This window comes from Lissotriton helveticus, chromosome 3_2 (assembly GCF_964261635.1).
Source record: "Lissotriton helveticus chromosome 3_2, aLisHel1.1, whole genome shotgun sequence".
Taxonomy (NCBI): Eukaryota; Metazoa; Chordata; class Amphibia; order Caudata; family Salamandridae; genus Lissotriton; species Lissotriton helveticus.
Window position 1 is genome coordinate 245,566,532 of NC_136062.1, and position 26,577 is coordinate 245,593,108.

Consider the following 26,577-nt stretch of genomic DNA (forward strand, 5'->3'; position numbering starts at 1 on the left):
TCCCACCGCAGTTCCTTCCTGGATCCTGCCTGCTCGTCCTCGCACCTCCACCCTCCGCCTCATCCTACCTCGCCCCCACCTTCCTTCCTCTTGCTGCTCTGTCTCCATCTGTCTCTCATGCATTCTCCTTCCTCCCTTCGCAGATCCTTGGGTTTGAGCAGATGGAGCCTCTCATTTAGCACAATAAAGTTAGAATGATGGGAGCTCATCGTGCCGCGGGATCCGGTGCAGCATCTAACCCTTTGCAAGATTCCAATGCTGGTGCCACCCGCGGCTCACGCCAGGACACATCTTGGACTCTGCATCCTCATGTCTTGCATCCTTTGTATTCGCAATCTTCTGCCGAATGGTTTATCCTTCACCACAGTCACATCCCATAGGTAGCCTTCAGTGAGTGAGATGGGTGAACTCAAACTTGCCCTAGCTAGCACCGGGTTTGTATCTTGTGCAAAAGACCCTGCTCCAAAAGAAACTCGCTCCTTTTCTTATCAGGTCGAAGCAAGGCACCTCTTTTGGGAGCTTACAATGAAGCAAATAATGAACGTGAACACAGTAAGAAATCAACAAGAAATATCCATATGTTTTAATTAAAAAAGAAAATACCTATGCAAATCTAAATCCTAAAGACACTTAAAACAGGAAAAAAGAGTCATAAAATGTATATTGTTCCAATTTTTCCAAAGCCTTGGATCTTTCATAGATTCCCATGCTTAAATTACTCCCAGGCTCTGCACAGTGCCATATTTCCGGATCTCCCTCTCTGGTGTTTACTCAACTTCGCTGTGATTGGTTTAGTGGCCAATAAACTGCATTGAAAACAGGATTCTTGGGCAGTTGTTTGAATCAGGGACTTTCCCCTCACGTTTGAGGTCCTCCGTGAGGTGCACGTGCTTCAATCGTGGCAGTTCCTGACGCACGTGGTGCTTTGAGGAGCGATAGACCGTGTTCAGGGTGGCCCAGAGTGCGAGTCCGACACAGGCCGCGTTGCATGCACTGCTCAGGTGGAGCCACAAGAGACACAGGATGGAATTTACACTATCTGCCATCCTGCTCTGATGGAGCCAGGACTTGTAGAAGGAGTGGTCTAATATCCTGGGTTGAATTCCCAAGGTTTCGTTAAACGCATGTCTGGAACTGCTACAATTTAATTATGGTCAATGTATGTATCCAACTCCAACGCGGCTACATAGGATTTTCGGCACTGCCTCACATAAATGCCCCATGTGCGAATCGACCACGCAGACTTATATCACCAGTTTTTTAAATACCAGGCACCCTCCCCTATGGGCATTTAGGGGCTACCAATAGGGTGACTTACAAGTATTAACAAGCATTGGTATAGCTAATAGGTCTCGCCTATGGCTTTGCCAATATGTTTTAGCTGTGTCGTACATTAGTGTGGCTGCTATTCAGTATAGGTAAAAAGGTATTGGTGTAAAGGGGCGAGGAGTGAAGTGTTCTAAAGTTGATTAGAGTGTCATGTTATGGAGTGGCGTGGAGTAGAGTGCTGTAGAGTTGATTTGAGTGGTATGGTGTGCTATGGAGTGGTGTGTAGTTTTGTGCAGTGTAGTGTAGAGAGTACTGTGTCCAGCCGCGGCCCATGGAGGGAGTTCGGTGGGGCAGGGAGGCGGTGCGGGGGAGGGGCAGGGTGGAGGGTGGTAAACAACGGAATATGGATAATTGCAGGTAAGTAAACCATTTATTAAATAAAACGAATTTCGTAGCGCGCCCTGCATCTCAAAATGCGATGCAGCGTGCGCTACGAAATTCGTTTTATTTATTAAATTGTTTACTTACCTGCAATTATCCATATTCTGTTGTTTACCACCCCCCACCGTGCCCTTCCCCCGCACCGCCTCCCTGCCCCACCGAACTCCCTCCACGGGCCGCAGCTGACCGTGTCTATATAGTGAAAGGGTGTAGAGTTGAGGGGAAAAGATTGATAGTGGAGTAGAGTGTTGTGGAGTGTTTTAGAGCATTGTGGATTGTTGTAGAGCAGAGTTGAGTCATGTAAAGGGTGTTGTGTAGATTGGAGTTAGTGTTGTACAGTAGACTGGCCTAGAGTGGAGTAGATTGTGAGAGTGGAGTGGCATAGCTTGGAGTAGTGTAGGAGAGTGGAATGGCATAGAGTCGATTAGCCTGTTGTAAAGATGAGTAGCGTTGAGTTTAGTGGAGTAGCATGGTGTGTTATAGTGATGTAGAGTGTCATAGTGTGGATTTGTAGTTTATTAGTGTGTTGTAGAATAGAATGGGGTAAAGTACAATGGTGTGCTGTAGCGGGATTTGCATTGAGTGTTGTCGAGTAGGTTTGTAGTTTGGTAGAGTGTGATGTAGAGTGTTGTTGAGAGAGTCATAGAGTGGCCTTGGGTGAATTCCTGTAAAGTAAAGTGGTGCCATTGAGTAGTTTTGGTTTGACTGGAGTGGTGTTGGGTGCATTGTTTTTGAGTAAATTCCTGCTAATAAATTGCTCTGTTTTACATTTTTGTACAACTCATGTTTTTTTTCCTCTTGGTTTTTTATTGCATATAATTATATTATCATATTTAATAAGTAAAACACTAACTTAACGCCACTCAACCTTACAGTACTTCTTGGAGACAGCTGTACTATCAAGCCAGACCTAAAAATGCAGAAATGAAATCTCTAATGTGATCCAAAGCTTTTAAAACGCTTAATACGCAAACAGAGATGGGCATCTACATTAGGGTATTTTCAACATGATAGGAACCCATTCAATCTAGTGTGGCTTGCTGGGGACTGCCCAGATATCTGCCCTGGGCACTCAGTTAAACTACATCATAGGTATACAAAGATACTGGGGATAAACAAAGCTGCCATGAATGATGGTGGAGAGTCTCCTACACGGCAGGGGCTCTAGGGCCATGTAAAACCCCTTGACATCTGGTAGGAATGCTGGTCCTGCTTGTGAACAAATCTAAGAAATAAGCAGCATGCAGATACAGGGATGGCTAAAAACGATACTGTGCCAGGCTGTTTTTGACCTACCTATGAACCGTATTCCCACAGGGGTTACTCTGCAAACAGATGTAAACAATTTACGACTAAAGACCGTAGTCCTATTGATCCCATAGAATTCTAAATTTACGTTCGCGCAGATTGATGCTTAATTTTTAGCTCATGAACCTGGAATGTTAAAGCTGTTATTTGTGACTTTCAGAATAAAACTGATGCACTTGTTTGATAGCATTTGTTCACATGGAATCATTAATTTGTACTCTGACTCTGAAGAAGGCTACAGGACCAGTTCAGACTGCCCTTGAGATTACCAATGGAACCAGTAAAGATGGTATCTAATCTGCAGCACGACCCGAGCGTGCATTAAACCACTTACCAACAACATATCTGAAAATGATCTGATTTTTCATAGGACATTTATAGCACATAGACTTTTAGCCTTTTGTCAACCGAGTCATTAAACGGTCAGATATAGGGATGTGAGGCACAACATTTGGAATGGAAAACCAGAAAACCTTCACCAATCTATTTGTGAGCAGCTTCTCCTAAATAATAGAACAGACCTAAACAGAAAGTAAATCATGTAGCGGGCACTTTTGCAGATGTTCTACAAGGTGATCAGGTTCCGAGAACTGAAAAAAACCTTACCACGCAGGGCTCGCGTCACACACAAGCATAGCCTAATTTCCAGGATACTGATCCTCTCTGGATGTACAAGAAGGGTGCTTTGAATGCAAGACAAAGTGGGGGCATATATCTGCTCTACCTGTTTTCGTCTGTAACTGCTAGTCACACAAACAGCAGATACAGCATGAGCAGCAGAAAACAAACAAAAACACACCACTCGCTGCAGCTACCACCATCATATCTGTCCATTTCTCTGTAAACTTCGAAGCGTGGCTAGGTTACACTTTGCGCAAAATTAATATTTGAGTAACAATAAGACCAAATAGCTTCAAGGTTGCTCAAGGGAACAAAATGGAAACGGCCACCCACGTCCCAACAACTCTCTGTGACCAGAAAGTACACAGTGGATAAACAGTAAACAAAATATCGCTCCCGAGCAAAGAACAGATTAACATTTAAAATTGAATCATATCAGACTATCAGTCCAATAAAGTTTCCAGATTCAAGGTATTCTCAAAAAGTAGTATTCTTTATTTTCTTGTTTCCTTTATTCTTATCCCAATTGTAGATGTATCACACATGACTTCTTAGTGGTGAGTTGGTATAGATGACTTCACCAAATGTAGCCAATAGCCGACACGTGTTTCGTCTTGGGGAAAATCACCTCACGGCTGTCTCAGGGCTACAACAACAAAATATATGCATACACTCAAATAATGTTCAACTCCATTCGATAATATATAGCAATGTTCAGAAATCAAAACCCAAGTTTTGTGTGAACATAAAAACTTAGAAGTGAGTGAAAACCAAAGGCCAAGAATCACCAAAAATTCACCTAGTGATCAAAACAAATTATGTTTAGTGAGAAGGAAAGCAGTGCATCAAAGAACAACAAAGCCAAACTTGTCGCAGAGGAATGAGAATAGCGGAGAACCACATAGTCCACATAAGTAGTTCACATTAGTTAGTCGGTGACTTATTATCACACAACTCTTAATAGGTGTAGTTGTTTAAAATAGAGTGACAAACACCCCTCCTTGGACAAAGTCTGAGGAGTATCAGATAGTACGCAAAGATGCCACTCACCAAGCACAAATCTCTGTAGACCAGTTCACCACATTCCAGGTAAAACCTGTATGTGGTCCCAGATAACATGTGTCTAAAAAAAGGGGGGGAGAAGGGAATATACGTTGTTTAATATCATCTTCATATCTCACTAGGATTTCTACTATTAAGATCAACAATCTCTTTCTCTAAAATGTCCATTTCCAAGGCTGTTTTTGTAACTTTACGATCAGCGTTCTCAATCAAAATATTCATAAGTCTAAAAATTTTATCGTTTAGCTCTTTTTCCCAGGCCAAAAGTAAATCCGCTTCTAAGTCATCGTACGTGGGGAATATTTGTGCTCACAGCCATTTCCATTTCTCTGTTCATTGTGCCCCGAGTGACAAATCTTCTGACCTTTGAACTCTTAGACATGACACCCATACTATACAATGAAATACATATACAGATATATTGGTATTTTCCTGAAATAGTCTTTTTTTTTTTGTGCTTGTTTTGGGCGTTGTCAACCACCATTTGGTGCCAGGGACTTCCAACTGTGTGTGCCGTCAGATGGCGCCCTGGAGGTCATTGTGCGTCGTAGCCACCTTCAGATTCTTTTTTTCGCAGTTGGGTCTGGAAGCAAGATAAGAGGCTCTGGAAGAAAATTCAGGAAACGCCCTGAAAAGAAGAGAAAAGACGATCATTTGAGTACAATCCATCGACACCGGAGAGAAGGACAGAACTCTGAGAATGACACAAAGGGACAACAAGGGTTGACAAATGACGAGGTAGGGGACATGGAAAATACCCCCTTCAAATTCTGCCCGAGTGCCACCACAAGTTCGCACAACGCGACCCACATGACATGTGCAATCTCTGCCTGCTGAAGGACCATAAGGACAAGGACTGTGAGGCCTGTGCGGTGTTCCAGCCGAGGACACGCCTAAAGCGGAGAGAAGCCCAGTACGCAATGATGTCACAGACTTCGAAGAAGATTTCACTGAAGGACCTAGGCCTCTTCAGTGATGAACCAAGGAGTTCCAGCAGAATCGATGCACAAAGGTTCAGATGTCGAAATTCTGGAAGAAGACTCTGAAAAACCACACTCCCACAAGAAAACAGTCGATACAGGGAAGAAGGATAAGGTGAGACACCATACACATCCGCCAGAACCGAAGGGCCACAACAGCAAAGCCCAGCCTAAGGCAGCCTCGACACCAAAGAAAAAGGCTATCGAAGGTCAGCCGTGATCAAAAGAGCCACAAGGAACCCTACCAAAGGAGACCGTCGAAGGAGAATGGCACAAGTCGCCGAAGACAAGGGGCGAACACGAAACCCCGAAGTGTAGCACAACTCCATCAAAAAGCAGAGGCAAGTGCAAACAAGGAAAAGAAAGTCTCCGGCCTCTAACGCCGAGAGAGCCCTCGAGGTCGAAAAGACAACGACTCGAAGCCGAAATGGCAACTCTTCTCCAGAAGAAAGAGTTCGACACTTAGCTGAAAGACTTGCGAATTCCAAAAGTCCCAGCTACTGAAACAGACAACGTCAACGTCGAAGGGGCGTAAGACTCCAAAGGGGAGGGGAGGAAGAGAAGGTTTTCGAATCGCCCCCAACCCCAGAACCTCGAGAGGAAGATCTTGAGGAATTCACAGACGCTCCTAAAGAGGATGATGCCTCAGAGAATTTCGAGGACACATGGAATGACCTTGACACTGAAAGTATCGAAGAGGAAATTTGCTGCTATCCCTCGAAGGCATCACCACCAGATGATCTAGCCTTCTATAACTGCCTGGTGAAAAAGGGTGCAGACACTTTCGGAGTCCCCCTCCAAGAGGAGAAGGGTGATACATGTTTCCTTCTAGAGATATTATCCCCAGCCAACAAGAGGACTCCATACTTGCCAATGCTACCAAGCATTCTAGACCAAGGCAAGCAAGCCTTTAAAGAACCTGCCTCACGTAAAGGGGTAACATCTAGGGTTGAGAAAAAGTACCAAGCCTCCTCCAAGGACCCTAAATATATTCAAAGGAACACTGTACCTGACTCCATCATCGTAACCACAGCCAGGAGAAGGGTAAATGCCATCTCTAACAGTGACCCACCCCCAGAAAAGGAAAGCAATCCGATGGACAAGGTGGGCAGGAAGATGGAAAAGGAGCCAGCGACGCAGTGGCGCATCGAAACTCGAATGCCCTACTAAACAGATATGGACACCAGCAATGGGATGAGATTGAAGAGCTCATCAACAAGCTTCCAGAGGAAGACGGGAAAAGAGGAAAATCTATTGTACTGGAAGGCAAGAACATCGCCAACACATGCCTTAAATCTGCAATAGATACAGCAGACACTTGTGCACAGGCACCACCTTGAGAAGGCATACCTGGCTTAGAAATTCGGGATTTAAGCAGAAAGTTCAAACTTCCATCAATAACAGGCCTTTCACAGGGGAAGCGCTATTTGGTAAGTAGGTGGGCGAATCACTCCAACAATTCAAAAAAATATTGAGACTGTAAGAGCAATGGGAGCTCCAAAAGAGGTGGATTTAACAGCGGAAAACCCACAGGAAGAGGAGCATTTGTGCAGAGTCAGCAAATGTCACACCAACAACAAGGCCAGGGGATTGGCCAACAGACAAGCCAACAAACAGGATACCAAGGTTGGCAGCAACTGCTCAAGCAGTCCTTTTGAGGAAGAGGCAGAGGCCAGACCTAAAGAGGAAGAGGAAATGGCTCTAATTGACTCCTATAGGGACAAAGCCCCACACACAACACCAGTGGGAGGATTGATAACACAATACCAACAACAGTGGAGAAAAATCACCACAGACAAATGGATTTTAAATTTGGTAAAATACGGGTACTGCATAGAATGAACAAAAACACCAACTTCAAACCCACCAAGGATAAAGAAGTTCCAAACAGTTTAATGCAGAAATCTAAGACCTGCTGCAAAACAAGCAATCCAATTGGTGCCAAGATTGGAATTTTTCAAAGGAAATTACTCACCGTATTTCCTTTTTCCAAAAATAGGATTTATCACTAAGACTAATTCTGGACCTAAGGTTCATAAACAAATTCAGTTTAACACAACACTTCAAAATGAGTACTCTCCAAGAGATAATACCACAAATTCAAAAAGGGATTACATGGCAACAATAGACCTCAAAGACACCTATTTACACATGCCTATGAACAAGAACCACTGAAAAGATCTCCGGTTTCTGCACAACGGAACATACTACCAGTTCAAAGTTCTACCTTTTGGAATAAAATCTGCATCATGTGTCTATACCAAGTGCCTAGCTGCAGTCGCCGCACACCTGGAAGGGAGGGAATGCACGCCTACCCCTACTTGGACAACTGGCTCATAAAGGCAGGCTCAAAACAAAGATGTCTCAGTCACGTTCAAACACCTATCCACACGCTGCAAAAGCTAGGGTTCTCCATAACTCACATAAAATCGTCTACAAGGCCAGAAAAAGTAAAGATTTTCCTAGGTGCAAGGCTAAATTCAAAGAACGCACGGGCCTACCCGACGCAAACAACGGATACAAGCTATCAAACAGGAGACCTCCCTCTACCACTGGGGGGCAATCTCTGACAGTGAGGAGAGGCAGCAAACTCATAGGCATGATGGCATCATGCATCCCACTCATCCCTCATGCACGCCTACATATGCGCCTCTTCGAGGACCGCCTACTTATGCGCCCCTTCGAGGAATGACTCACCAACAACTGGTCTCAAGCCACAGGGAGTTGGGAGGATCAAGTGGTTGTTACGCACAAGCTGCAAGCGGAAACACAATGGTGGGCATCCAGCCACTTAGCACAAGGGAGACCTTTCAAAAACCCAACTCCTTCTGTGACAATAACAACAGACGCGTCCCTCAATGGATGGGGAGGGCATTCAAAAGACTAAAAGTACGAGGCCAATGAAACAAGCAAGGTTCCATAAAACACATTAATTACTTGGAAATGAAAACAGTATTCCTAGCATTGAAAGCGTTTCAGAAACGCATTCAAAACAGAACTGTCCAGATTCAAACGGACAACACCACCACAATGTTCTACAGGGAGTTAAAAGATCATTTCCGCTAAGCAAGCTAGCATAACAGATCTGGCATTGGGCAATACCTCAAGGTATCAGTCTGCAAACGATAAACCTACTGGGAGTATACAACACACCAGCAGAACTGCTGAGCAAGCAGAACAGCTGCTGCCACGAGTGGGAATTGAAGAGCAAAACAGTACCATACGTCTTTAAAATCTGGGGGACACCAGTGATAGACCTGTTTGCAACAATACAGAACAGGGAATGCCAGTCCTTTGCCTCGAAGTTTCCTCAGCACCTGTTAAAAGGGAATGCCCTGTCACTAAATTGGCCAGGGATATTTGCATATGCCTTTCCACCGATACCCCTAATCCAAAGAGTACTAGAAAAAGCAAGACAAATAGGAACAAACCTGATTCACATTGTCCCACAATGTCCGAGATAGACATGGTACTCAACACTGCTTGAAATGTCCGAGGGATGAATAATCCAGATCAGAGCAGACAAGGATATGTTGACAATGCAACAGGGCTAAATCTTTCACCCAGAACCAACAATGCTACACTTAGCGGCTTGGCACCTTAAGATGTAGAATTTGCTCACCTCAACCTGCCTCAACGAACAACAGAAGTTTTAAAAGAGGCAAGAAAACCAACTACAAGAAAATGCTATTCTGCTAAATGGAAGCAATACACCACTTGGCGAACAGCCAACAATCAAATGAACTTTATCAAATCATAAGAAACAGTGATCATATATCTAACTCATCTCTTAGACAGATACATCAACTACTTAAGCATAAAGGTACACCTCGCTGTTATCATGGCATACACAAGAGGAAAAACATGCAAACGTTTCTTCAAAAGACCTGTCATAAAAAGATTCCTAGAAGGATCCAAACGAATTGCACCACCTAGAACCTCACCAGTTCCCATGTGGAGTCTAAACACAGTGCTCGCGCAACTCGTGACAAAACCATATGAGCCCATAAAGCAGAACTTAAAACACATCACTTTAAAAACAGCCTTTCTCATTTCCATTACTTTTTTACGAAGAGTAAGTGAGTTACAGGCATTAACCATACAGGGTCCAAAGATGAAGATCCACAAGAACAAGGTTATTTAAAAAAAAAAAAACACAATTCCTACCAAAGGTTATATCCAAATATCACTTAGATCAGACTATACTCCTTCTGATTTTCTTCAAAAACCCACAAACAAAAGGAGGAAACAGCCTCTATACCCTTGGTGTAAGGAGAGCACTGCTGAATTATTTACAAAAAACGGAACAAATCCGAAAGCCCAAACAGTTTATTACCTATGTGCATACAAACACAGGAGCGCCAGTCACAAAGGCAACTATCTTACGATGGATAGTCCAAACCATCCAACTATGCTATACCACCTCTACAGAAGAATTAGCACTGGGACCAACAGCTCACTCCACTAGAACGAAAGGAGCAACCCTAGCTTTTATGGCCAACATGCCCATAGACCCTATATGTGCAGCAGCTACATGGGCATCACACACATTCACCAAGCATTATTGTGTGGACATACACATTAATAAGGAAGCGCAAATTGGACAGAAAGTACTTCAACACCTGTTCGCAAAATCTTCCTCTCACCTCAGCCTCCACAAGATGGGAGAAACCGCTACATAATCTGATGCACAGCGTGTGAATGCAGAAAAGGATTCAGGCTGCAAAACAAAATGGTTACTTACCAGTAGGAGTAGTTTTGGAGCGTGAATGATTTTCTGGATTCACATGCGACCCACCCATCCTGGTGGGAAAAAAATATATATAATAAACATTATGAAGAACCATCTAAAGGACTGTATACTAAAACACAAACAGAAAAAATAATCCGAAGATGGCCACCACGTACAACGGCCTCCAGGGCACCATCTGACATCACACACCTGGCCACAAATGGTGGTCGACAACACCCAAAGAAAAAAAAAAGACTATTCCAGGCCCAACCACTAGGTGGCGGCATAATGCACAGCATGTGAATCCGGAAAATTCTTCAAGCTGCAAAACTACTACTACTGTTAAGTAACCATTTTGTTTCTCTTCTAGAGAACAAAATAATAATGTACAATAAAACAGTATGCTATGGCTATGTTTATATGGCGGCATAATGCACAGCATGTGAATCCAGAAAATTCTTCAAGCTGCAAAACTACTACTACTGTTAAGTAACCATTTTGTTTCTCTTCTAGAGAACAAAATAATAATGTACAATAAAACAGTATGCTATGGCTATGTTTATATTAAAATGCACTGTCAAAATTTTGCATTGTAATGAAGGTACTGTATTCCCGAGTAAAATAAATATATTTTATTTTTCTGCGCGGGCCCGAGTCTTCATAGGGTAACTTACTCAAACAAACCTAACCTAGGACAAATTGAGATCCACATGAAGGGCAAAAGGCATTAAAGTTATACCCATCCCCATCTCGCAAAATAATAAAAAAATATATATGTATCCCTAGTTGTCAGGTGGCCTCGGTAGAAAGTGAGCTATTACAGTTGCTATAAAGGAGGACCAATTGGGGGAGTGGTAGGTGTGTGATAAAGGGACCCCTATAATTGGTAGGTTGTAGAGTCGCTTACCTTTCTCCTGCAGGGAGCTGTTCGCCTCCTTTTTGCTGACCTGGGTGATGACAGACTGCCCAGCCATTACCTACCAAGGCTCCTACCCTTCTCGTTTTTATGCGGCCCCTTTCATGCCTGGGCCGCTCCGATTTCGAGGGACCCGTTATAGAGTCATGGCCTTGTGGGGCGCAGAACTGCTGTTGCAGTGTTTTGGTGAACGTTTTTGTGCCTATTTCACGTAATGCACGCAAAATATTTGGATACATAAACTGCGAGTTGCAGTTTAGGCGCTGTTAGCATTGTTAGGTCGAGGACCGCAGGCTGCGCTTGCGCAGTTTGGTCCGAAAATTTAATGTCTTTTAGTTAGGGGGCTTGAACCCGCCCCTCTTCTCCATTGGCTGGCCTCGTAAATGCTGGCCAGCCATTGGAGGAGAGGGGCGTCACTCCCTTTAAGCCCCGTCTTTTTTGGATTTGGGGCGTGTTTTTTGCGTTCTTTCTATCTGTGTCGTCATCCGTCACTCACCAAAAAACACGCCCCCGAATGCGAAAATGGCGGCGCTTGCCTCCCAGACTTTACACTCTCCTTCATCCTCAAAAAGAAAACGTCGGAGCTCTGCTTCCAGGCTGGGGCCATCCCCGGAACCACCATAGCTGGTACCAAGGTGAGTGAACACTAACTACGGGAGTGTCCCGCTTGGAGCGGTTCTGATGGCGGTGCAGCACAGCTGCTGAAAGCTGTATGTGGTGCCCCTGTACACTGCGTGCCTTGAAGCATGCACAGTGCACGGAAGCACCACCCAGCAGCACACGTGCCGTACAGTGACAGCTCAGAGCTGTCATGACTCTGAGCCTGCCGAGCCCGTTTCCACTTCAGATGTATCTTCCCATACAGGTTTTTCTTCAGAAATATGTCAGGCACGCAAGCTTCTTCTCTCCCCGGAGCCCCGCCCCTTTCACTATCTGTAGTGCACGGATAGATTCCGCTGACGTAAGGAGGGTGTCTCCGCTGCTCCGGGCCAGTGTGTCTCTGCACTACCGTACGACACACTACTGCGAGGTGCTGTTGGCGCCTTAAATTTGCAATAGACGTTTTCAATGCGCTACATTTCCCAGTATGGTGCAGGCCTCTGTGTTGTGCCCACGCCCTTCAGTGGTGAGTGGAGCACAGCTAGTAGTGTTGACCCATGTTCGACCCATGTCACATGTAGGGTTTGCTCCACCAGTTCAGCAGGTCTCGGTGGTGTGCTCAGGCCCCCCCCCCTCCTTGACACCCCCTCCCCACCCACCCACAACCCCCGCCAAAAGTGTTGTACGGATCTGGAAGGGCAAATCTTTGGATGTGGCGTATGACCCTGATGCATGTTGCACGGTGCTGTGTACCCCGGCGGTATGGTGCACCCATGTGGCCTTGTGTCGAATCTCCTGGTGTGATTTATAAATTATATTCGGTGTGGTGCATTCCGGGAGGCCTTTTGTGGCACAGGGGGTGTGGCGCCAGCAGCAGTGTGCTGAGTGTGACATTGAGCTGTGGGCCCCAGTGAGATACACACTTGTGATGCATTGCAAACCTTGTTGTGATGAATCTGCAGGTGTGTTTACAATCCGATTTGGTGTATTCTCGGGAGTGGTGTGGGCCTTATGTGACAGGCCAGTTGGTGAGACACAGCCCCAGTGGTGTACACCCGCCTGTGTCGCTGAGCCGGTCACCTCACTGTTGTGCAGGCCTCGGGGGGGCATGGGGGCGTGCACTGTCCTTGTATTGTGCTGGGGGCTTGGTCCGACAAATCTACGAGTGTGGTGCAGGCAGCATTGTGGTGTGTGTTACACTTTGAGCTGTGGGCCCCACAAGCCTTGTTGTGATGAATCTGTAGGCGTGGTTTATTACAGTCCGGTCTGAGGAATTCGCGGGGTGGTGTAGGCCCTGCGTGCTACAGGCCACTTCAGTGTGGGTCAGGACCTTTGTAATATAACAGGCTAGGAGTGGCACGTGGCCGTGTGTGGAATCTTTACCTGGGAGGTGTAAAACCCCGTGTGGTGTAGGCCCTGTGTGCCAAAAACCACTCTACTGAAGCGCATGCCCTGAGGTATCACGCCTATTTGAGTGGTCTTCCACGTGCCACAGCCCCCTGGGTGTGGCGCTGGTCCTGATGTGGTGCTGTCACCATTGTGTTGCACCTGGTGCACCGCTGGTTCCACCGTGGTGCCCTCTTCGGTGTGGCGGGCTTCCCAGTGTGCCACTGGCACCAATCAGAAGTTGTAAGCCATCCTGATGATTAAAGGTGAACAAGTCATGCCCTGATCTAAGTGATGTATCGCGTTCACTTGTGTATCCAATCAGCACGCAGCCCTCCCCACCGCCCGTGACGTCTTATTCTAGGACAGTCTTTAATGAGGACAAGGCTGGCTGGCGAGCGAAGTGCTAGAGGCAACTGGCGGGCGGTGACACCTTCTGGGGCCATGCGGACCTACCGGAAGTGGTATGCAAATCTAGGGGGTTTCCCAAACGTCATTGTGTTTGTCAGGAGTTCTGTGGGAAATTCTTCCACGCGCAACAGGACTGAGTGAGGGCGCAAGTGGCGCGCGACAACTGCAGATGGCCGTTTGTTCCTGCAGCTGCAGACTGTGTTCTCTGTTTTCATTCCATTTATTTACTCGACATATTACCATCGCAAAATCACACAATAGATGTATTTATAATAACTATCAATCCATTTACTAGCATAATATAAAAGAAATTGTATAAAATAAACTCTCTTTACAGACACTTAGGCTGGGTCCAAAAACAACATTCTAGTTCCACAAAACCTGGTTATAGTTATTTTTCTCCCACACACTTTCTAATTATGAAACCTGCCTGTACTTCAGTGTTTGTTGTTAACAGTCTGCAGCTCACCAGTTTTCACTGTCCGGTATTCAGTGTCGATCATTTACGCACTGCTGCGCGCACCCCAAGCACGTGCCTTTGTGTTCTGTGCTGATAACATCTGTATGGTGGCGCCGGATATGGCGTCTGATAACAGCGTGACGTATGCAGCACATTAGTGAATGAGCGAGGCTCACAGTGCTGAAAATGGTTTAAAGTTCAGTTAATACTTTTATTAATCATGTAAAAGTGTCTTAAAATCTGCTCTGGGCACGGGGCCTTCACTCCTGTACTGTGCAGTGAGGACATAAGAAGGGAGGCTACTCTCTACCCCCTCCCAACACCTCCCTCGCTCCCCCACCCCCTCTGGGTTCGGCGTTGGATGGAGGGTAGCGAGCTCCCCTGCCCCCTGGCTGTGCTTGCTCGCCTGCCCCTGGCTGTGCTTGCTTCCCTGCCCCCTGGCTGTGCTTGCTTCCCTGCCCCCTGGCTGTGCTTGCTTCCCTGCCCCCTGGCTGTGCTTGCTTCCCTGCCCCCTGGCTGTGCTTGCTTCCCTGCCCCCTGGCTGTGCTTGCTCCCCTGCCCCCTGGCTGTACTTGCTCCCCTGCCCCCTGGCTGTGCTTGCTCCCCTGCCCCCCCTGGCTGTGCTTGCTCCCCTGCCCCCTGGTGCTCCTGCTCCCTGGCTGTGCTTGTTCTCCTGCTCCCTGGCTGTGCTTGCTCTCCTGCCCCCTGGCTGTGCTTGCTCTCCTGTGTGTTTGTGTGGCTGTGTGTGTGTGTGTGTGTGTGTGTGTGTGTGTGTGTGTGTGTGTGTGTGTGAGGCTCTGTGTGTGTGTGTGAGGCTCTGTGTGTGTGGGGGGCTCTGTGTGTGGGGGGGGGCTTTGTGTGTGTGTGGTGGGCTTTGTGTGTGGGGGGGGCTCTGTGTGTGTGTGTGGGGGGCTCTGTGTGTGGAGGGGGATGTGTGTGTGTGTGTGGGGGGCTCTGTGTGTGTGGGGGGGCTCTGTGTGTGTGGGGGGGCTATGTGTGTGTGGGGCTCTGTGTGTGTGTGTGTGTATGTGGGGCTCTGTGTGTGTGTGTGGCTCTGTGTGTGGGGGGGCTCTGTGTGTGGGCCTCTGTGTGTGGGGCTCTCTGTGTGTGGGGGGGCTCGGTGTGTGTGGGGGGCTCTCTGTGTGTGTGTGTGGGGGGCTCTGTGTGTGTGAGGGCTCTGTGTGTGTGGGGGGGCTCTGTGTGTGTGGGGGGGCTCTGTGTGTGTGGGGGGGGGGCTCTGTGTGTGTGTGTGGGGGCTCTGTGTGTGTGGGTGGGGGCTCTGTGTGTGGGGGGGTGGGCTCTGTGTGTGGGGGGGTGGGCTCTGTGTGTGTGTGGGGGGGCTGTGTGTGGGGGGGCTCTGTGTGTGGGGGGCTGTGTGTGTGTGGGGGGGCTCTGTGTGTGTGTGGGGGGGCTCTGTGTGTGGGGCTCTGTGTGTGTGGCTGGGGCTGTGTGTATGTGGGGGGGGCTCTGTGTGTGGCGGAGGCTCTGTGTGTGTGGGGCTCTGTGTGTGTGTGGGGGGGCTCTGTGTGTGTGGGGGGCCTATGTGTGTGTGGGGGGCTGTGTGTGTGTGTGGGGGGGGCTCTGTGTGTGTGGCTCTGTGTGGTTAGCTTTTTTTGTAGGTGGCTCTAGGTGTGTATAGCTTTTTTTTGTAGGTGGCTCTTTGTGTGGGTGGCTCTGTCTGTGTGAGGGTGGCTCTGAGTAAGTGGCTCTATGTGAATCACTCTGTGTGGGTGGCTCTGTATGTGTGTGTGGGTGGCTTTGTGTGGGTGGCTCTGTGTGGGTGGCTCTGTGTGGGTGTAAATGTAATAGGTCATGCATTTGCGAGCGATTAAGCTATTGGCATTGTAAATGACAATTCCATTTATTTAACGATTAAGCTGTTGGCAATGTAAATGACAATGCCATTTATGTATTATGAAAAAAAAAATGTCATGAGAAATGCCAATAGCTCTACCTTTAATAATGCCGAGACCATTGCATTGTAAATGCTTGTTTTTAAATGCAGGTCTGTGGGATCAGCGTGCATAACTCCCCTACTTTCTGATACAAACATGGAAGCCAGGGGTGGGTTCTAGAGCCCTGTTATAGAAGCAATGCCAGTCATGTCCTTGTGGTTTGTTGAGCTTAAACATTTGAGGAATTTGAAACAAATAGGTCGTGCTTGTGAAAACTCCCTACTGTATGCTTTCATCTCAAGAACAAGCGGGTGCCGTGCAGAAGAATAGAAAGGTGCCCAGCCGCCACGCTGAAAGATGAAGCGCAGTGCTGTGACGCGAGTGCCGCACTGATCAAGGCAAACAAAACACTAACGCTCGTGTGGCGAGTTCTTTCAGAATTAAAAAAAAAAATAGTTCCTGAGTCAGTAACGAAAATGGGACAAGTGGAAGTCTACATACAAGTTCTGGGGAGCTGCTCTGTGGGAGTGAACAACCGACGAAAAGGAGGGACAAATAGGAAAGACTAACTACTTGGAAGCAATGATTTTTAAAGGAGACTGAAATAAAGAAATGAAAAGCAATGGGGGCAGGGGGGGGGGGCGCTGTAAGCCTACAAAGTATTCACATGTCTTGAAGAGACAGCGCAAGCACTGTCTAGATACGACCTAAAAGGAAGGTTTAGGCCTGACAAAAGGTTTAAATTGCCAGGTTGAAACTGCAGTTTAAAACTGCCCTAAACGCTGTAATGGCATGCCCACGACATGTTTTTCAGTGATACCTTGGAGGGTGGCACAATGAGAGCTGCAGCCCACTTATAGCATTTGATTTACAGGCCTTGAGTAAAAGCCGTACCATATACCATGAACGTATAAGTAAATTAAATGTGCCAATTAATTGATGACCATTTTAATATGTTTAAATGGGACAGAGCAAAGGCACTTTAACACGGATTAGGAGGAGTAGAGCGCACCAAGTCCCTGCAAAAATAGAGGTAGTGAGGGCAAAACACCTAGGGAAATATCATGTAAAAGTTGGTAATTTCCAACATGCACTAACTGTACATATTAAGGAACAGTGTTCACAATACCTTCTTCTGTAATAATTTGCTGAAAACTCTGTTGCTATTGATCCACTGTTAGAAGGGGTTTGTGACCTAAGGGCAGACTAGTAGTTTAGTCCTGATTTATATCCATGTAGTTGTTGAGGGTTTTTGGATTTCTTACAACTACAGAGGCCTGTAGAAATTAGTGCCTAGATTTAGGGCCGATTGCAGTATAGTTGAAAACTGACTGCGAAGTATTCTTTGAAGCTAGAAAGAGGTGGAGTTGATGAGTGAGGCAAGAGCAACCTGGATTTGGTGCCCTTATATCGAACGGAGTCGTGAGAGTATTTGCAACAAATGTAGGTATAGTGCTAGGGGGCCTCTGCATGCAGATTCATACATGACAGGAAATGGTTAGATTTGCAGTTATTGATGATGAGTTGAGAGTGAGGTAGAGAGGGTTTCTATGGCTCTGTGTACTGACGAGTGGTTGGCGATAGAGACTGGACCTAGGGGCCGAATGAAGAATGTGCTTTGTGATTACACAGGTGGAGGTTGAAGCCCCCAGGAGTGAAGCAGGTGTAAGTGAAATTAGGGAGCCAGGAACAGCACCCACATACACCAAGAACAGGAACTGGGCCTCAGGGAGATGGTATCGTAAGTTTGAGCATAATATGATCAATTATAGTAATTTCATTGTTTTCCAGGTGTGATGTGGTGAGGCTGAGGGACATTTACTGTAGTGAATGCTGTACTAAAGTGATGGCTCTCCCAGCCCTCTTCATAAGTGCTGGGGCGCATAGGTTGAAGTGCCATGTTTGGTGTGGAGAGCATCTGATGTAAGAATATGTTTAGAAATAAGCCATGTTTTTTGTGATCGCTATATATTGCAGAAAAGGACCGTGGCAGTCAAATTGGTATTTTGTATAAGATGTATTGTGTCAAATGAAAATAGAATTCAGAAGACAAAAAGAGATGGGAGGGGTACTAATTCAGCCATCTCCATAGGCTTATGTTTGCCGTATATTTAGCCTACTATGGGAGATGTGATATCAAGACACTCAACCATAAAGCTAGTAGCAGCAGCATCTGCACAGGCACCTTGTAGCTATAAATACCGCTTCCTGTATCCAGTGGAGACTAGAGGGAGGTTTTCCAATGAAATTTGGACCATTAAGAGAAAGGCTGTCATATTGGTTTAGGTACCTTTTCCAATATGAAGAAAACAGCTTGTTCGTGAATCAAAGTCCTAAGCTTGAACTTATTTAGGTCCAGAAAGCATGAAGGATTCTACGCTCAAGTCCAGTCTTACATAGGACAAGTTGGATATTCTTGGTACCTTGTAAGTGTATGCACTTGGCGATCAAGGAGCCTGCGCTGACTTGCAGAGAGGTAGGTTGGGAAAATTTACCGAATATAAAAAAATCATGAGGCCCAAAGAACTATTCATTCTGTTTTCCTCTCTGATCATCTGTCGCGTGCCAACATTCTGGATGACACCCAGAATGGTTTTCGGGCTGGCCATAGTACGGAGACAGCATTGTTATTTATGGTCGAGCACCTGCGGGCAGTTCTGGATGCAGGTCAAACGGCGACGCTTGTTTTGTTAGACCTAGCGCCGCCTTTGACACGGTCTCCCATGAAATTCTCCTGCAGCGTCTTGAGGAGATAGGGGTGACCGGCACTGCACACCAGTGGTTTCGTTCGTTTCTCAGGGATCGTTCATTCTGTGTGGCGTCCCCGCCCTATCAGTCCAAATGTCATCCTCTGTCTCTTGGGGTTCCGCAGGGTTCCTCGCTGAGTCCCACGTTGTTTAACATCTACGTGAGGCCGCTGGCTGAGGTGGTGAAGCTCTGTGGTATGACCATGGTGTCATACGCAGATGATACCCAGCTAGCGGTCACGATCAGCGGGGACTCTGGGGTGGATGCCCCAAGATTCAGAGAAGGACTTAGGGCGGTGGCTGGTTGGATGACGTCCAACTGTCTCCAACTTAACGCCAAAAAAACGGAGGTGATGGTCTTTGGGAAGCGGACGGACCTATGGGGAGATACCTGGTGGCCTCCTGAGCTGGGTCCCACCCCCACTCCGGTTGCGGAGATTAAAAATCTTGGTGTCTGGCTGGACCCTTCCCTCAACTTTGTTGGTCACACCAAAAGGACGGCGGCGTGCTGCTTTGGCATCCTGCGCAATCTGCGACCTGCTCTTAAATATTTTGATGCCGCAACCCGTCAACTTGTGGTACAAGCAACGGTTTTGGCTCGGCTGGACTATGCCAGCTCCCTTTTTATAGGGTTAAACCAGGCCGAGCTAACCCGACTTCAAAGAGTGCAGAACGCAGCGGCTAGAGCAATCGTAGGTCTTCCTAGGTTTTGCTCGGCCGGTCCCACCTTGCGAGCCTTGCATTGGTTACCCGTTAGGCAGCGGATCCATTTTAAAGTATTGTGCATATCTTTTAAGATTTTGAAGGGCCTACCGCCTCCCTTACTGTGCCAACTTTTGTGTCCTTACATCCCGGGCCGCACTCTACGTTCGTTGGACCAAGAACTAGCGGCAGCCCCTCGGTTCAAACTCAGTCGGGCGGGGGGTCGCTCTTTTAGGGTGCGGGCAGCCGCGCTCTGGAACGCTCTCCCCTTGAAACTCCGGACCCTTGGCGATTTGCTTTCCTTTCGCAAGGCCGTTAAAACCCTTCTGTTTTCTGAGTTATGTTAAAGTCCATATCCCCATTTTTTAATAACATTTTCTGTTCTCTGTTGTGTTGGGTTCGCCACCTTGTCGGTGCGCCGGGACACTCCTTCGCTGGAGCAGCCGTGCGCAATACAAATAGCCCTAACATAACATAACATAACATAACTCTCTCCAACTTGTTAATAGCTTATGTTTCATGCCTTGACCCAAGACTCTTCCTCTCTGGACCAGGAAAACATAGGAATATGCTAGGCTGGGGTGAACTGTATCACTGAGATTTCAGCTGCCCCTGTCTGCATGATATGAAGTAGAGTGCAAAGGGGTGCTTTCCTCTGCTCACATCTGTCTCTTAATGTAGGTTAGCTCCATGTCATTCTTCTTCTTTACGTCACTGTGTACTCAAATGGATGCTGCATTACCAATGCCAATGGTATTATACTAGAATGCATCCTTAAGGACATGTCATACAACTAGAGAGTCTATAACGGAAAATCATGGAGTATATAGTATCTCACATTCAAAGACTTGCCAGGTTACGTATTTTTAACTTATAATACATTGTTAGGATTGGTATCCTTTCCTCATCAATGTGTGTTGAAATACCAAAATAGCTCGATATTAACACCTAGACTCTGCCTTTAATGTGCTTTTAATTTTATAATGGGTCACATAATTTGTTTTTTTTTACTCATACCTCAGTAAACTGCTGCATAATTTAGTCCATTATGGCATCATTCTAACGGGAGAGACTATAGTTCCCCTGCGGCTCACCCTTATGGGCTTCAAGCCTCTGCCCTCCTTCTTTTCTGCCGCATATTGATTATACCCACATTGAATGATAGCCATTAGTCTCTCTTGGTGCATGTAAAACAAAATTACAAAACTTGCAGCCTGCGAGGATCAGCAACAGCTTCAGACGGTGAAACTGACTGGTGCAGGCGCATGCACCAGCAATTGGACAAAGTCCCAGCCCTGACCTCGGGAGTCTGACATGCCTTGGTGCCTCCCCATTAATTAAAGCTACACTGCAGCCTCACTGATACAGGTAACCCAGGGCACTTCAGGCTTGATCCCTGCATTGTGCGGAGTGACCAGTCTATCAAGTGGTCACCTCACCCTTTCCCATCTTGTCATAGGGTGGGATATCTCGCCGCAGGGTGGGGATCAGGCTCCTCAGTGACCCCACTCCAATCTGTGACGAGATGGGAGTGGGAGAGATGGAAAAACAAGAGGCTGAAAGCTGAAGTCTGCCAGTGCCTGGTTATGTTCTGCACTGGCCTTGGCTTTCAGTTTCCTGCTTTAGAAGCTGATTTGAAGCTGCCCCAGGCTCCATGCAGCAGCAGCTGATGGTAAGTAAAAAAAGTAATGTTCTTATATGTATGAGTGTGCGTGGGGTGTGTGTGTATTGTGTGTGGAGTGGGAGTTAATGAGTGTGAGTAGGACAGTGTGTGAGCACAGACTGAGACTGTGAGACAGCTTGTAAGCAAGACCGTGAGCATGTGGGTGGGACAGTGAGTGAGCGTGAGTGAGAATGTATGTGAACGTGTGGGAGAGTGTGTGTGACAGTGTGTAAGTTACTGAATTGTACAATATGAGCATGTGAGTGAAACAACATGTAAGTGTGTTTATGTATTTTAACATGTCAGAGTGTGATAGGGCAAGTGAGTGAAAAAGTAAGTATATGTGATTGATAATAATTGGGATTGAGTAGAACTGAGAGTGCAAGTTAGTGGGAGGGAGAATGAGTTTGAGGGAATATAAGTGAGAGAATGTCCGTGTGTGTGTGTGTGTGAGAGAGAGAGAGTGTGTGTGTGTGTGTATGTATGTATATATATGTGTGTGTATATATATTTATATATATATATATATACTTATTAGTCTGCCGCTGGCCTCTGCATACTGGAGGTACTCCTTAGTATGTGGGTTACACATAACAAAATGCTGGAGTCTACATATAGGAGGTAGTTGTTGGCATACGGAGCACACTAGGGAAATTGCTGGTGCTGACACCCTAGAGGTAATTCTTGACAAATGGTACATCCATAGCAGAATGAAGGATCTGGAATACTGTATGGCATTCCTGACATAATGACACTGGCATGTTGGAGGCAATTCTTGGGTTATGGGGTAACCATGACAAGATGCTGGCACTGGAATCTTAGAGGTAATTATTTACATAATGGGTACCCGTGGGAAACTGCTGGTGCTGGCACACTAGAAGAAATTGTCATATGGGGCACGCTTAGCAAAATGGTGGTGCTGGCATACTGGGCTAAGTCTTGTCTTATGGCCTAGCCATGGCAAATGCTGGTGCTGGCATATTGGAGTAACATCTTGACATGCTGGATGTAAATATTGTCATTAGAGATGGCAACTATGGTATATGGTGCCAGCACGGGCAGGTATCCAAGACAAAAATGCTAATGCTGGCCTACTAGGGGTACATTTTGACATGAGACACCCATAATATACAGATGATATCAATGGGAAAATGCTGGCAATGGCCTATTGTAAGGCCTTTCCTGGTGCATGCTCGGCCAGTCTCGACCACGCCCATGTTTCCATTTATAAAAAAATCTTCCATCTCCCGAATTACATCCACAGGGCAAGACTATGACTGGAGCTGGAGCTTCAAAGACAATCAACTTTGTGTGAGGCTGACACCCTGAAATACTATATAAGGATATTAAAAGCCGCAGATAACACGCTTAAAGCCCGGTTAAAAGAAACTCTTGCCAGCTCCGGGAATTTGTGGAACCGTCAAATTGTAAAAGCCATAAGAACGCTACATATCAACGAATCATTACTAACTGCAGACTATATTGCATTCAGAGTCTGGAAAAGGGTTATTAACAAGCAGGTTAGACAAATTTCCTACCAGATGGACATTCAGGCCCTAAAAACAAATATCCTGCTTCCCTTGAACGACTCATACCTCCCTGGGGTACCTCAACCTTACCTTTTGGATAGTCTGAACGCAGTGGCCCGTAAAAATATAATGTTCATGCGTCTCCTATGTTTGCGCTCCACTGCCTTCAACCGATGGGCTCCAACAAGTGAGGAGGGGGCTTGCAGACTGTGCAACTATAGGTCTGAATCATGGTTGCATCTTCTGTGCTGTTGTCCCGCCCTTGACCCTCCTGGAAGACTTCTTTTAAACCCATTATATTAAAAAGGAGCATCAGTACATCTTGGGAGGCATCAGCTCTCTGCTTTACTTCCCCCGATATTCAAGTGCTTGCAAGGTCTGGAAAATATGTGAGACACTTGGACAATCTGCTTTCACCCTCTCCTGCCCCTGCCCTACCAGTCCCTCCCCCCGCAAAAACGTATCACAGACTTTTTTTTGCACTTTGCCACTTACGTCTCTGTACCAAATTATTTTATCCTTGGTTTTGGAAACCTGTCACATGATTACAATAGTAACTACAAGACTACCTCATCAGTAATATGTGTATGAATTCAAATCTGATGGTTTGCTTCGTTTTTGCTTTTTAATGTGGTAACAGCGCTATAATGACATTTTATTGCAATGGTTTTAATTAACTGTGCTAATTTAATAAACTAAAACTAAACTATTGTAAGTAATTCTTCACATAAGAAAGGATTAACTTCATATGGGGGGAGGGGGGCACTCATGTAATTCTTTGGACCTATTTACAAAATGTATATTAAATAAGAAAGTCTCATGGACTTTATGGAGACTTATTGGTTTCAGGTGTGTTTCTCTTGTACCAATTGATAAATTTTGGGGCTATTATATCTATCATGTATTCTTCTGTATTAATCATAGTGATTTAATCCAAAGGTGACTAAAGGAAATTATTCGTAGCAGACTATTAAAATTAATTTGTATGTTGAATTATTGTCTAGGACCAACTGTTGACTATAACACATCCACTTTCAAAGGTCGCCAGCCGCCCTGCTATAGTATAGGCAGTTTGGGTAAATGTGCAGCTATTTTGTACTCACGTTGTGTCCCCTGATCTTCCTTTGGAGGGGTCTGTCCAATTTTCTGGTTATATCATAATGGGCACGCTCTGGCAGAGCCTCTCGTCAACGATTACGTTTTATGTTTTTCTGCTTATTACCCTGATTTTGTTTTGTATTTCAGGTTGCAGCCTCCAGTGAGGGGTCCATTGATTGTCTCATTTGGGAGACTCTGCAGCTTCCGGAGTCCTCTATCTTCAAGGGCTTCAAGTCCAGCCGTAGAGGAAATCAAGAAATGTGTCCAATTCATTTAAGATAGACATGTGTGTGCGTGCTTATGTGTGAATACTGTATTTTATGTTTTAGATAATTTAAAGAAAAATATTTTGATCAAACATGGTTGCACTGTCGCTGTACTCTGGTACTGCTCACTGTGATTGATGGATGTGAGGTGTCCACAAGATAGTTTGTGTGGACACCATAAACCTGGTTACGCGTGTGGTTTTGTTATTGTCTTAAATAATAGAGTAGGAATGGCTTGTTAGCCTCAGCTCATACTGCAGCAGTCACACCTAATGGTAGTGTTAGCAGAGGCCAATGGGTGGAATAGATGTTACGGCTGCTCTCCATTTTACCCGCCCCTGGAGGAGAACATTCCTCTGAAGATTGCCCAGGGGTAGAAATGATCATAATACAGATTTTCTCAAATCTTCTTCGGTGAAGATGACTACAGAGCAGGGGTGTCCAATGTGTCCGATTTACAGGATAACTGGATATTTACATTATTCCTATTCCCATTTATAATGTATCTCATGTTGATACCCGGAACATCTGGCTCATTTCTGTTCTGTCGACATTGGAGACCCTATTAAAGAGTAATGGGGTTTATGATGGAAGGCTTGTCATATGATTGGACCTGAACTTTGGAGAGAGGACAGCCTCTGGAAAGGAAATGTGATGAGCATTGCTCCAGGTCACCGGCTGCATGGACAAGGAGACTGACGTCCCCTCTCAGTCTCCAGGGAGGAGGTCTGATGCGCACCAGTGGGCAATGTGGCGATGGGAGTCCTGCACTGATACTGTATTCTTTGTAATTTGTCTATCTTGGAGGAGAGAAGTCATGCACAAAGCTTCATCGAGTCAATGGTGGGAAAAGGATAAGCGGCACTGCACATTTCCCAGGCATTAAAGGCAGCTTCTGTTAAGAAAAAGAACTGTCTTCTTAAAGAGGTGGACTGGCCTATAGGGAACTCAGTGGATTTTCTAACTGACCGGAGAGCCTGGGGTGCGCTCAGGTGTTCTGCCATGTGACTGATTTTCCAAGGCCTATTACCCTTTGGGAGCCATTCGTCCTACCTGGAAATCTGAATCACACTCTGCTCTAACTCATCCTGAATTAACACCCAAGTCTGTCTACGCCAGCCCACCTTTAGTTACGTGTTGTAAACCTGAATTGAAATAGGATATCACCATTCGAAGAGCGTCCTTTAGTGAGTCACTGCTCTCGTCGCTGCCTGTGCCAGCAACTCACTGGCCACCATTTTGTTTGGCTTCAGTGATCAAGGCCAAATCTAAAATGGCTCCCCTACCATTGCAACAATGACGCTATGTCAAAGAACAGAGTCCTGAGATTAAATTGATCCTAGGAGTCTTGCAATTAGTGTAGGAAGAGGATGGCAATGTTTGATGAGTTTAAATAAAGATCTTCTCACACTGTTTGTGCCACTTTTATTGGTGATCTCTCAAGTCTTGCTCAATGATAACCAATGAAGTCTTTGGCTCCAGCAATTATGAAATCCACCGTAAACTTTCACTTGACTTCCTTCAAGTAACTAACTGTATATGTTACTGTTTTGTTTTTCATATATAATAACTAATGCAGATGCAGAAAGCTGAGAAATGCAGATTTATTTGTGTGCCCTGCAGTTCCTATCACTCAACGTATAAGAGTGAACCTAGCTTCTTGTCCCTCTGACAGCCGGTAGATTCATAATATAGTAGTAAAATATCTTCGTGAGTTGACTGCTTGCTGCAGACATCTTTGTACTGGAGGGAAGAGGTGCATGGGTAGGCTCCACGTTTCGTTTTTCTGAGATTGGCATAATGTGGGCTGCTCTAAAGACCATTCAGTTTGTTGTGAATGTGGGCTTCGATGCCATGAGTCTCCTGATGCCGTCTGTACGTTCAGAGGTGAATTTGTTTCTCCAACAGCTGTGAAGACCTTAGTCACTCTTCTTCAAAGCCACGGGAGGATCTTTCTCTGCTCATAAAGATTGAAAAATGGATGCTGAGAATGTGGACTTGAGCCACTTTCTACCTTCCTTACAACATCTATAATGGCCTCTTCTCTTCAGACCTTCCCTAGCGCTAATGCTCATCCACACCAGACTGAATTACTCTAAAAGCATCAAGCAGATGCTCTGGATCATCATAGACCATATTTTCCCAGAGCTTTGAACTCATGCTCATATCATTATATAAGGGCTTCTTGGCTTTAGTTTTTAATATAATCTTTTGTTTACGGACACATACAAAGAGGAGCGAATGCAGTTTTGAGAGCAAATAGTCCAGATGCTTGCACAGAAAATTGTAACTTTCAGACTGAGCATCTGTCCCCAGATAATAACGGTGGCTTTTGCTTCACCTTGAAAACCAGGGTCATTGCTAAAGAAGGCGTTTCACTGTGTAAATATTCTTGGGAAGGCGGAGACCAAGTGGTGTCTTCCCCTGCAGCTAGTGTAGGTTTATCTGACTCATTATTTTGAGGAGGGACTACATTGTGATTGCTTGTAGA

General features: G+C 45.9%; 1 protein-coding gene across 4 annotated transcripts in view; it reads left to right on the forward strand.

The window, feature by feature from the left end:
• The window catches only part of ULK3 (unc-51 like kinase 3), a 296,553-nt gene extending 271,054 nt beyond the window's left edge, over nucleotides 1-25,499 (forward strand). For all 4 annotated transcript variants that reach the window (XR_013609866.1, XM_078685126.1, XM_078685127.1 and 1 more), the window contains exon 16: nucleotides 23,968-25,499. Coding sequence is in view for 3 of the 4 variants with exons in the window: in XM_078685126.1 (XP_078541252.1) it covers nucleotides 23,968-23,984 (17 nt within the window). In the remaining variant the exon portion in view is untranslated. The remainder of the gene's footprint in view (nucleotides 1-23,967) is intronic.
• Nucleotides 25,500-26,577: the final 1,078 nt, after the last annotated feature.